At 42.9% G+C, this 12,104-nt stretch overlaps 1 protein-coding gene across 9 annotated transcripts in view; it reads right to left on the bottom strand.

Annotated features, from left to right (window-relative positions):
- NRXN3 (neurexin 3) overlaps positions 1-12,104 on the bottom strand; it is a 1,573,300-nt gene that overhangs the window by 1,418,023 nt on the left and 143,173 nt on the right. The window contains exons 1-2 of one of the 9 annotated variants that reach the window (XM_042943959.1): positions 801-1,027; positions 394-472 (exon numbers count right to left, since the gene is read on the bottom strand). The exons of the other annotated variants lie outside the window; for them this stretch is intronic. Coding sequence (XP_042799893.1) covers positions 394-439 — 46 coding nt within the window. The 5' untranslated portion in view covers positions 440-472; positions 801-1,027. Of the gene's footprint in view, positions 1-393; positions 473-800; positions 1,028-12,104 lie in introns of those variants that run through there. 9 annotated transcript variants of the gene reach the window in all.

Below are 12,104 nucleotides of genomic sequence, written 5' to 3'. Positions count from 1 at the left end.
CTCTAATTCATATCCAGTTCTATATCTATAACTAACCCTAACCCTGTCCCCCAAGCTTCAACCTCAAACCCAACCGCCTCCTTATATCTCCCCTTGGATGTCAAATTCAAATGTGGGCATCTCAGGCTTAACATGACTCAACTAGGCTCCAGCAACTTCTGCCCTAATTGCCTCCTCCTTCAGTCTCCCCATTGTGGTCAAGGGCAACACCTTCCTTCCTGCTGCTCAGGACAAATGCCTTGGAGTCACTGCTGATCCCTCTCTTCTTCTTGTCCCCCTCATCCAAACTAACAGCAAACCCTAATGCGTCTCCCTTCCCGATAAGCCCAGAATATGCCCACTCTCATTCTCTCCACTGTTGCCACCCTGGCCCACACCACCCTACCCTCTTACCTGGATGCCTCCTAACAGCTCCCTTTGTTTCCCTCCTAGCACGCATCAGTCTATTGTCTGGACAGCATCCCAAAGGCTTCTATGAAAATATAAGTGAGATTCTCTGCTCAAAACTTTCCATTGACTTCCCACTTCTCTCAGTAAAAGCCAAAGTCCATACAACAGCCATCAAAGGCCTATGAGATATGTCCCCCCTCTACCTCCTGACCTATCCCCTATGTTTCTCCCTCTTGTTTACTCTGCTTCAGGCACATAGGCCTCCTGGCTGTTCTTAAACATGCCAGGAAGGCTTTCACCTTTTCCAAAGTATTCCTTCCACTGGTCCACTCTCCACCCAACTCCTGATCTGGATGTTTACCCTGTGTATCATTCAAATATCACAATCTCACTGAGATCTCTCTAACCACCTTATATAAAATGTTCCATTCCTCACTCACACTCCTAATCCACGCCTATCCACTGATGCTTCATGCCCCACCCCCATTAGAATGTAAGACCCATAATGATCAGGAATGTTTTCATTGGTCTCATTCTATGACACACTGCTAATGCCAAGAATGTGCCTGGAACATAGTAGGCACTCAATCAATCTCTATTGAATTTGCACTCAGAAGTCACAGGTGCAAATCCCTTAAAGCACTAGCCTCATGCCCCCACCACCACCATGTTCCCCAACAATCCCTTCTCCCTACAGCTGGCTGGCTGACCAAGCACCCTCCAGGACTACAGAACTTACCAGTCCAAGACCCTGGCAATCTAATGCCTACCAATCCAAGGAAAATAGTCCTGCCTTAGGTTTGGATGCTCTCCAGCAAACAACTAGATTAGCACTTGCAAATTTATCCAGGGACCAAATCAAGAAGCACAATCTCTGGAAAGGTCCAGCACAGTAAACTTACCAATAAAGTTGTGCAGAATCTCATGGGCACACAAGTCACTGGCATGGTAACTGTAAGTTATTCTTAGTTCTGATTAAAGCAGTCCTGGGAGCCCTGCATTTCATAGCCAGGTTAACTTTACAACTAGCTAAACAAAGGCCACATGAATAAAAGAGTGACAATGTTCATAAATTTATACCTTGTGACACCAGGGTGGGACTGGCTGCAGACAAAACTGACTCCTATACCAGCAAGCCAATAAACCAGTAATTTTACCATTAGGGATTCATTCCTTCAGGTCGCAAAAAGTATGCAATGCTCCAAAGTTGTCTGTAAAAGGTTATAAGTATTATGCTTGATACTTAAAACTTTTGTCAGCGAGCTCCATGGAAAGGGTAGTAGAGCACAGCTCTGAAGAATTGTGGCATAGAACAGGGGCCAACCGGAAAAGTGATGAAGGAGCAAGAAGGGAACTGAAGGAAAATTAAGAAAAATCATTTATTGAGGGCCTGCCTTGTGCTAGGTATTCTGCTACCCGCTTTACTTACATACATGAACTTGTTTACTTCCAAAGCACTGTGGGCAGTTCCTCATTCTCAGATCCTTTCCAGAAGAGGAATCAAAGGCTCAGAGAGGTTGATGACTTAACCAGTCACAAAACAGGTAAGGGTTCTGACTTCAGATCAGCTTAACTCCAAAGATCATGGTCATTTCTCAACATCAAACTACAGAGTTAACACTCAGCTGTTTCATGGTTTTTCTTGAATCGGCTAGGCTGACAATAATTAAGTGGCCCTTGTTTTAAGAGAGCCTGTGGTACTGTCCACCAATAAACGGGCAGCAGAGTGAAATTCTGGATCTCAAGATAAAATCATTATTATGTGGAATAATCACTCACATTCAGATGCATCACATAATAACAGCTCGTCCTCGGCCCACTCCCCAATCTCCAGCTTGCCGATCGTCATCACCCTTCAGGTGCCGTTCACTCTGCAGTCATCCCCCTCGTCGTGAACAGCACTTCCTCTTCTGTCCACAAATCCTGGAACTGTGCACTACCTGTTCCAGGAAGTAGCCTTTGAGCACAGTTTTCTGGATTACATTCAACTATAATTGGTCCTTTCTGGGAATAAAGCTTCTCCAAAGATGGTAAACACTCTGCCTTTTTGGAGCTGAGATTGGGAGGACCACATGTAGCCTGTTCTCTCTACCCTGAGGATGCTTTGCATCTTGGGGTCTCGGAACATTTCAAATTCATCTTTTCGTCTCATGTATCATTCTTCCATCCCATTATGCATTTTTTTCAAACTAACAAGGTTCCTTTTTTTTTTTTTTTTTTTTTTTTGAGAAGAGTACTTTCAAAGACGGTACTCAGTAGCTGAACTGAGAAATAAGTGAGGGTACAATGAGGAAAGGAGGCTTATCATCCAGGGTGTTTAAATCATAAATCCAGCCAGTGTTTTCCAAACTTTAGTGAAGGTTTTAGATTTAATCATCCTCCTTTCAAATCTACAGTATCCACTCTCAAAGTCAACTTATACATTTTGGTGACCTTTCTCAAACTGGGCTTTGTAAATCCTTGTGGTTATTCTTTGACATTATAGGCTCATGACAAGCCAAATACCCTGCATAAAATATAAGAGCCAGAGCCCTGACCTGTTAGAATTTGCATGCTCAAACACAAAAGCAAACAGATGCTGGCTCCAATGTTCAAAATATATGAGAACATAAAACTGAGAAATGGTAGGAAATTTACCAATATCTTTTATTCAAAAAGAGGAAGTGGGTGTGTACTTAGTGAGGAAGAAAGAACTGCTAGAAAATCTGTACAGGTTATCATTCCATTTACAAAGATGTTAATTAGAATACTAACATCTATATTAAGTACATATTAAAAATCTAATTGCAAAGATTTTAATAATTAGTTAATATAAAGACTTTAAAACTTGATTCTAGGTGTCAGTCTATTAAAATGTGATTGAACTTTGCTCCCTCCTGTGAAGTGCAACAGATGAAACAAATTCAAACAAAACACAAGTATATCATTACCTAATGATGGCTTTACTCATGCAGAATCTCTTATTTAAAGCAGATAAATTCTGCTGTGGAAAAGAGATTTGAAAAGTAAAAAGCCTGAGTTTTAGACCATCTCTGAGACTAATGCAATACGATGGAGAGAATTACGTTGTCTGAGAGACTAAAATTTGTTTTGGGACAGGGTTGGAGTAGAAGAGTTTCCCAAGGCCACTGAAAATTGGGTGGGTTTATTCCATGTGAAACAAGAGGGAGATTTTCTCAGTATTTTGGGGAAGGAAGGATCATAAGGAGAGAACAGAAAGGGGATGAGGGTGGAAATCTAAAATCGAAATCTCATAAAGTGTGATACTGCGAGTATCATATAGGAGTATCCCATTGCTGTGATTACTAACAGTACAGAGACCAGCCTACTTTATAAAGAAATCAAATTCTGCAACCATGCATCAGTAAAGGGCCTCCCATAGCATATGATGGAAAACACACCAATTATGGCCCAATGAGCACCAACTGTTTTGATGCTCATAAAACAATAATAATGAATGTGTGCATATTTGGAGCAAGGCTGATGAAATCTTACTATCAATGCTCCTTCTTGCGAGGTCTCTGCAAGTCTTATTCCCAAAAAACTTCAAATTCCAAAATATTATAGAAAAATGAGCTCCCTATTCTCTGCCTTCCCTCCATTTTGCCAACCAAGAGGCATTTAAAACAGAAGAGATAGAAAACACTCATAGAATTCTAGGTGCCCATCCAAGCTTCCCTAAAGAACATCAAGGAGAGAGGTAGGTAGATCTTCTGTTTGGATACTTCTCATTCATTCCCACTGCCCCTCTCACCCCCTGCTTCTTTTTGGCCTAATGCACAAAACTGTCAGTAGGATAAGAGTCATTTGGTGGTGACTGCAAGAAACAACTGTGCATTTTATAACAGTCCATTAGCGCAAAGCTCTTAATGAAAATGAAAGCCGTTAACGAAGCCAAAAGGCAGTGGAAGCCTCCATTCTGGAGAGGGCAATTAGATAGGAGCGGGAGAGAGAAAAATAAATACAAATCCAAAACAAGGTACTCTGTGATCAAGCACTGCACATGATGTAATCATGACAAATCGGCCAATTTATTCCCTAGTTTTTTAAAGAGACATATACAAACACTGAAAACTCATCATGCTGGCACCCACCCCTCTCCGCCAGACTCCATGTTGCCAAATGATTCAACCTCAAAATTTTGGATCCATTGATACTTTCAAAATATAAACAGCAAGTGGGATTTTAACTCCAAGAAGAGCTCCCTGTAGAGTGCCATGATTTAGAGCAAAGTGAGTCACGAAAGTGAACTTTGTAATTACTATATTATTTTTATAACTCCTCTGAATCAGAAGCTCTCTTATTTTAACACGCTGTAGACAAAGGCAAAGATTACAGGAGAATAGGCCCCCACCAAACAAACTATTTCTGAGTAGGATATTTCCTGTGAAAAGACAAGTCTGTAGAAGCCATTCTGGGATGAGCACAAAAAGATCTCTGGCTTTTAGCACTGTGACTGGGGCCATGTGGTAGAATTTCTCTCCCCACCCCAAGTGCCTGCTACACTTCCTCTACAGCCTAGGTGTGCAGTTATAAGATAGCACCTTGCCTCATGTATCTGACAGCTCCTCACCTAGACATTGTTTTATGTGCCAGTACACAATTATGCTGTCTCAAAGCCTTTCTGGATGCCCAGAGAGAATGACACACTTCCTGCCGGTGGTATCTCCACCCCTGTGCATACTTTTAATTACACTGGATTAAAATTACATATCTGGAAGATTCTTGATATCAAGGTCCATCTCTGTATGCCTGGTATTTAGGACACTGAAAGTTTAATCAATGCTTCAGAATTTATGCATCACCTCTATACTTAGCCCACTAATGTGCCTGTGCTGAGCACAAATATTTGTGGAATGAATGACTAAACAAATGAATGATCAAATTTAGATGGAAAGCTGTCCCCACCCTTGCATTAGCCTTTTTTTTTTTTTTTTTTTTTTTGCAATTCCCCAGAGCCAAGTTCATTTGATTTTTTATTTCTATTACGTGGAATAATTACACCAATCGAATTGTATTGCATCAAATAGCTGAATATGATGTTATGGTTAATGATGATTGATGTAACTAAAGTCTTCCACCCCAGGGAACATGAATCAAATCTCCTTTCTTATTAGTTACCATCTGGGCACTTGGGTAACTGCTGGAAAACCAAAGGGACCTCACCCTAAGAAAGCACTGTAGCAGAAGAATCATTGTCTCGTGGGTGAACAGCCAAGAAAGTCTCATGAAGATTTGTTTTTCTAGATTTCCTAGGAGCTCTCACTCACCCATGCCATGTGGTAGCTTTGCAATATATTGGTTGGCTAGGCTGAACTGTCTAATTGCCTTTCTTCTATGCTTCCACTCAGAGTGGGCTTCAAGGAAGACTCTTGGGAAACTTGCAGGGTGGAAGACAACCAGCAGCCATTTTGCAGCCCATATGCATATTGCTGATATGCTGATCCACCTCATTGGTGTGAAGCAATGCTGAACCCGCAACAGGCCAATAATAAATCCACATAAAATCTCCAGCTTCTCATTGTTCTGCTTCTTTGGTTGCACTGACGGATACTCCCGCCATGGTATCATCACCTACCACCCTCCTGTCACTCATTTGGCTCCAGCCTTACTGGCTCCTTGACATTCTCCAAACACAGCAGCTTAGGCCCATTCTACAGATAAGGTTGGTAACTTGCCCACGGCAACATAGCTAGTAAGTAAACCCACGTTCTTCACGGCTACACATTCTGACATCCCCTCCACTAGAACAAAGATAGTCATCTTTGTGTGATCCCCACACCTAGAACAGATCAGGACACAGGATAAGTAAACACTAAATAAATATTTGCTGAATGAAATGTGTAGCTTTAAAGCAGTTTTGTCTTCATCCACTTTCCCTTCGGGTGCCTTGCCTCATCCCACTCTACCCTCCTGGGCGCCCTAGTTACCTTCTCTTGCCCTGCATGCACACACGTGCACCCGCCTGATGCATGGTCTTTTGTTCTTTTATTCCTTCTTATCAATTACTTCCTCTGGCTTGTCAATCATCTGGATGACGCCCTCACAGCACCCTTCAATCTGTCACCTTTTTAGTCCCTGAAGAATCCAAAAGTGAATATGTTATTCCAGATAGAGCACCAGAAAACAAGACCAACTCTTCTTTTCAGTTCGCTCTTTCACACAGAGGAGCCTCACTCCATTTATTGAGCCTGTGAAGTGGTGCCTTTCTAAGACTTACTATTCTCCTCAAGGCTGGAAGTAGCCAAGAAGAATCCTGAGTGGAAAAAAGCATTAAGTGAGACTGAGTCAATGTAGATATGAGGAATGGCCACAAGAATGCTTTGGCACCTCCACTGCAATACTTTCCCGGATAACACAATTTTGAATAGCCCACTCCTGCCATAGACTGAATATTTGTGTCAACCCCAAAATCATACATTCAAGCCTTAACTCCCCAATGTGAGCATATTTGGAAGTGGGGGCCTTTGATGGGATTAATGCCCTAATAAGAGACAAGAAATATTGTCTCTCTCTCTCTACCACATGAGGGCACAGCAAGAAGGTAGCCATGTACAAATGAGAACGCAAGTACTCACCAGAAACTGAATCGAACTGCACCTTGATCTTGGACTTCCTAGTATCCAAAATGTAAGAAATATATTTCTATTGTTTAAGCCACCTAGTCTGTGGTATTTGATGATAGCAGCCCAGCTAAGACACCTCCCCATGAAAAATGTCAGATGGCTTCTTAAGGATGGTTCCCATGAGCTCAACAGAACTACTCAGTTCTTACAGATGTGTATTTGGACTGCCATGCAGCACTCCTACAGTCTCAATTATCCCATAGACAGGCTGACCAACCATCCTGGTTTGTCCAGGACTAAGGGACGCAGTCCAGGACTAAGGATGCAGGATTTTCGGTGCTAAGATTGTATGAGCCAGTCAACTCGCTCATGGGTGGCACTGCTGGTAGAGAATAGGTCTGTAGGGTAATTAATATGTGCTAGTAGATATACTCCAAAGCTGACAACTGGGATAATAAGAAGCCCAACTCACTTTGTATTTGTTTTTAGAGTTGCATGAACTTTTTGAGCTAGAAAGACCTCAAGTTCAGCTTCAGATGTTTATAGATGTGAAAACAGGAGAAAAGAGGCAAAATGACTCCTTCACAGTCACCTATAACAGAGCTTAGGAAACAATCTGGATCCTCTGACCTTCTGCTCTTTTCACTCTGTCAGTTTTAGACTGTGTTCTCTGATGTGTCTTCCCCTGCTTTAATCAGAAAAGACATTATATATTTTAAGTTGGTATATACCTCTACAGGTATAAACCACACACACACACACACACAGGGCAATAATGATGTTCATGATGATAAAAATAATAATGATATTAATAATGCTTATCAAGCACTTACTACATACCAGCCATAATGCATACCCATTCCATTTATCTAATCCATATAAAACCCCAAAAGTAAGTACTATTATTTTTCCATTTTACAGATTAAATGATAGAGTCAGGATACAAATGTGCACACTGTGTCATGAGAGTCCCTGCTTTGTTAGGTCAAAGACACTCTGAAAGTCAGAGTAGTTCCGCCTCTAAACTATCACATTCAAGAGAAAGGAAGGAGGTGGCTGGGTGGCTCAGCTGGTTGAGCACCCAACTCTTGGTTTCAGCTCAGGTCATGATCCCAGGGTCATGGGATCGAGCCCTATATGGGGCTCTGAGCTCAGTGGAGAGCCCGCTTGAGATTTTCCCTCTGTCCCTCTCTCCCACTCACAGGTTTTGCTCTTCTCTCTCTCTCAAATTAAAAAAAAAAATTAAAAAGAGGAAGGAAGGGACTCAACCTGACAGGACCATGGATGTTAAAATATCTACCATGGCCCAGATGTCTTTTTGCTCCCCAAAACATACCTCCTGGCCAGTCTTCACATTCTGCTTAAATCATGGAAGGATAAATCCTTGCATGTTCCAGGACCCCGGTCTCACATTCTTGTTCTGATGGTACTAGATACACACATTTTTTTAATTAAAAATTTTTTAAATGTTTATTTATTTTTGAGAGAGAGAGAGAGAGAGAGAGAATGAGAGCAGGGGAGGGGCAGAGAGAGAGGGAGACACAGAATCTGAAGCAGGCTCCAGACTCTGAGCTGTCAGCACACAGCCCGACTCAGGGCTTGAACTTGTGAACCGTGAGATCATGACCTGAGCCAAAGTTGGACGCTTAACTGACTGAGCCACCCAGGCACCCTGATATATACATATTTTTGTCTGCGGATTGTTCTCAAGGAAATTCCATTTGTCCTTGCCTACAACCCTCTCCCATTGTTCCTGCCTGCATGGCCATGGCCTCCTGACCTTGACTGTCATCCTCGTATTCTGTGCTTCCGTCCATGAGCCATCACAGTGACACCTCCCAATTTAGCATCATGTATGAACGTCATTACCAGGAGCTTAGTCGTTCTTCCCAGATCATTAAGTGATGATGGCTAAATTGGGTCTTCTCACCTGACCCCATCATACCCCGAGAGCTATGGTCATTTGTCATCACACCCTTCGCCCCCATCTCCCAGCCAGTTCTCACTCTGAATGGCACGGTTTCTACCCTGGCCAATTTGAATTAATTTCTCAGGCAAGATTTCAGGCCATTTCTCCTTCAAGTGATTTTATTAAAATCTAGATATATTACATCCACTGCATACTTCTCACCTTCTAGAACTGTGATTTGCTTTTTTATACTGATCAAAATGTCCTGACATGATTTGTTCTTTTGTAAATTCCCTCTCTTTACTTTGTTCTGTTTAACTGACTTTGTAAATTTCTATCATGGCTTCATCTCTTAATTTGGTTTTGAAATTAACCAAATTTAATTTCAAATTACTTGGGAATGAAGGTGGATGTAAAGGCAATGGCTGCCCCATTAATATGACTTCTTCCCTTCTGAAAACACAACTGTTCTTAGATAGCTGTTATTTTTTTCTTCCCTTCCTATTTTCTGACAGCTCTATTAATGGGTTGTGTCTCAGATGTAGCTCCATGTGAGCAGGTGACTTGGCTGTCCTTTCCCCTCTTGTATCCCAGCACCCACAGTGATGCCGGGCATGGAGTAGGTGCTCAGTGAATATTTACAAAGACATATACACTTTGCAGTGCACACAGTCCTTCCATATCCATTCCCTCACCAGATCCTCAGACCCCTCGTGGTAAGCTGGATGGATATCATTATCCCCATGGCACAGATGAGGAGACTGAGCTTGTGAGAAGTTGAAGGCAACAGAGTCTAGTGGTTAAGAACTCAGGATTGGCAGAGAGACTTGAGTTCCAATCCCAGCTCCTGTGTCTCATAGTTACTATGAGCTAGTCTGTTAACTAGCTGAATCTATTTTCTCATCTATAATAGGAGAATAGTAGCACCCAGTTCATAGTGTTGCAGATGGAAGCAAGATCATGGCAATGAAGTATTTAGTCTCTGGCACTTGATATGCCAATGCTGCCTTTCTAGAAACTGTTCATGGTAGGTAAGTACAGAAAGGAGACCACAACCCAGGTCTTCTCCCAGGTCCAATGTCCATGCTGACACCCCACGAGCCCTCTACAGTAACCATGGCAATGGGGACCCTTTAGTATCCTAGGACTGGCCTCTCACTTACACCTGTCACAGGCAAGGTCAGGGCACATACACCTAACCCTTCTTTACATTCACCAGACTTGGGGAACAGCGCCCTGACGTGAGAACATTTGCGCAGATGTGGCACTACGGTCGGGCCTGCAGGGTCTGACCACAGGCTCCTTCTAGTCTGGCCTCTTCCCTCCTGCCACAACAGACCTATCCACCGATACATCCCTGCCACACTGCGGCTTTGGGAGGATTCAGTGATGATGCCATTTATGGTAACAACCCTCCTTTCCATTCACAGTGTACTTTGCAGTTTATAAATGGCTTTCATTTGATCTCCCAACAGACCAGGGGCAGGCAAGGCAGGGTCCTAACTCACTCCTTCTCAACAGACAAGGCTCTGTGTGTGCTGTGATTTCCCCAAGCTACACAGCTGGAACTATGGAAACCTGGGCTTCTCTGTCCACACCAGGGCTCTTTGATTTGTGCTCTCTCTTCACTGCCTTCAATTCACCTCCTTCTATGCTGCTCCTCTCTTCTACCCCTCCTCTCAATTTCCATAGCCCCTATACCACCCTTCTTCATCCTTCACAAAAACAATACTACCTTGAAAATATCCAGAGGTTGAACATGGGACGACACATAAAATTTTAAATTCGCATTTAACTCCTCAGGTTCTTATCCTATGAGTCCCCTATCTCTTGGTTACATATTTATGCCTGGCACTTTAAGAAACTCTGTGCAAAACTATTTAATCAGATATAGCCTATCTGTCACCCTATAATCATCAGGTGTCTATCTGTAGAGGCATCATGGTGGTCACATCACAAGGAGTAGAAAAGGAGGTGCCTAGCCTCTAAGAGTTTACAGGCTGATTGGAGAGACATGAAGAAAGAAATATGAGCCATAGAGGGGGACAATACACGGTAAGTGGCCACTGTGTGGTACTACAAAGCTCTGTGACATTGTGAAGACCTGAGGTAGTCAGGCAAAGTGTCCCAGAGGAAGTGACACTTGATTTAAACTTTAACGCATGCTAGAATCAGGAAGAAGGTATCCAAGATAAAGGGACCAGCGTAAGAAGAGCCCCGGAGACAAAATGGCACCTGGGATATTGGAGGGTCATGAGTTAGCCTGGTTAACCAGAGTTAACCAGAGCCTGGTTTTGGCAAAGGGTTCCATTAAAAGGGATGGATGCTGAGGTGAGACCAAACTGTGGCATACTGAAAGCCAAGCTAAGAAGCTTGGGCTTTATCTGGTAAGGCTAGCCCATAGGGGGCATCAAAAGTGTTTTGTTGGGAGAGTGACATATGGGCACAGAGTTTTGACTGTGGTCCTAACAAAAGATAGTACATCAAGGCAAGAAACATGACAGAGACTGAGAACAAAGAGAAATTTAATAGGGCTACCCAAAAACCTAACGCAATACAGCTGTTGGAGCACATGGGCTCCAGAGTACATTTCCACAGGGCAGCCAGAGCAAGGGGGAGCTCGCAAGAGATGCATGTTCAAACAGAGCTAGAATCTAGGAGAAACGATCACCGCTCTCCAGATAGCCACAGAGTGCAACCTCTGCTCCACTTCCCTGAGTTTTCCTAACATTCTCCGCATTTGCAATTATATGTTTGACAGCTTTCTTCTCCCAAAGCATTGTAAGCATTCGGAAGCAAGGAGCCAGCCTATCTTACTCATTCTTATTCATGCTAAGCCCCAGCCCCTAATAACCCTTAGAGGCTCAATAAAGTTTTCCAGTTTACATGAAAGTGAGATTCAAGGGCCAATTAAAGGAACAGCAAAGCTGCCCTAGAGATTGAGGCAGTGTGATAGAAAGGAAGAAATGTAGAAGAAGCAGGAGTTTGATGTTAAGTTCATTGAAGAAGGTGAATGGTGAAAAAGCATGTACCCGAAGTCCCCACCTGATATGCCCTCAAAGCTCTCCCCAATCTGTGCTAAGGTTCCTTCAAGTAGGTAACTCCTGGTTGTCTGACAACTCCTGGTTGTCAAAATCTCCAAATCTCTGACATCCAACACACATCAGACACACAAAAAACGGATGTGGAAGGGTGGACCAATCTTGGTTCGGAGCCCATGGAAACCACGAAGGCGGAAT

This window comes from Panthera leo, chromosome B3, assembly GCF_018350215.1.
Source record: "Panthera leo isolate Ple1 chromosome B3, P.leo_Ple1_pat1.1, whole genome shotgun sequence".
Lineage (NCBI taxonomy): Eukaryota > Metazoa > Chordata > Mammalia > Carnivora > Felidae > Panthera > Panthera leo.
Note: the sequence above shows the minus strand (reverse complement) of the source record. Positions and strands in the feature narration are given on the sequence as shown.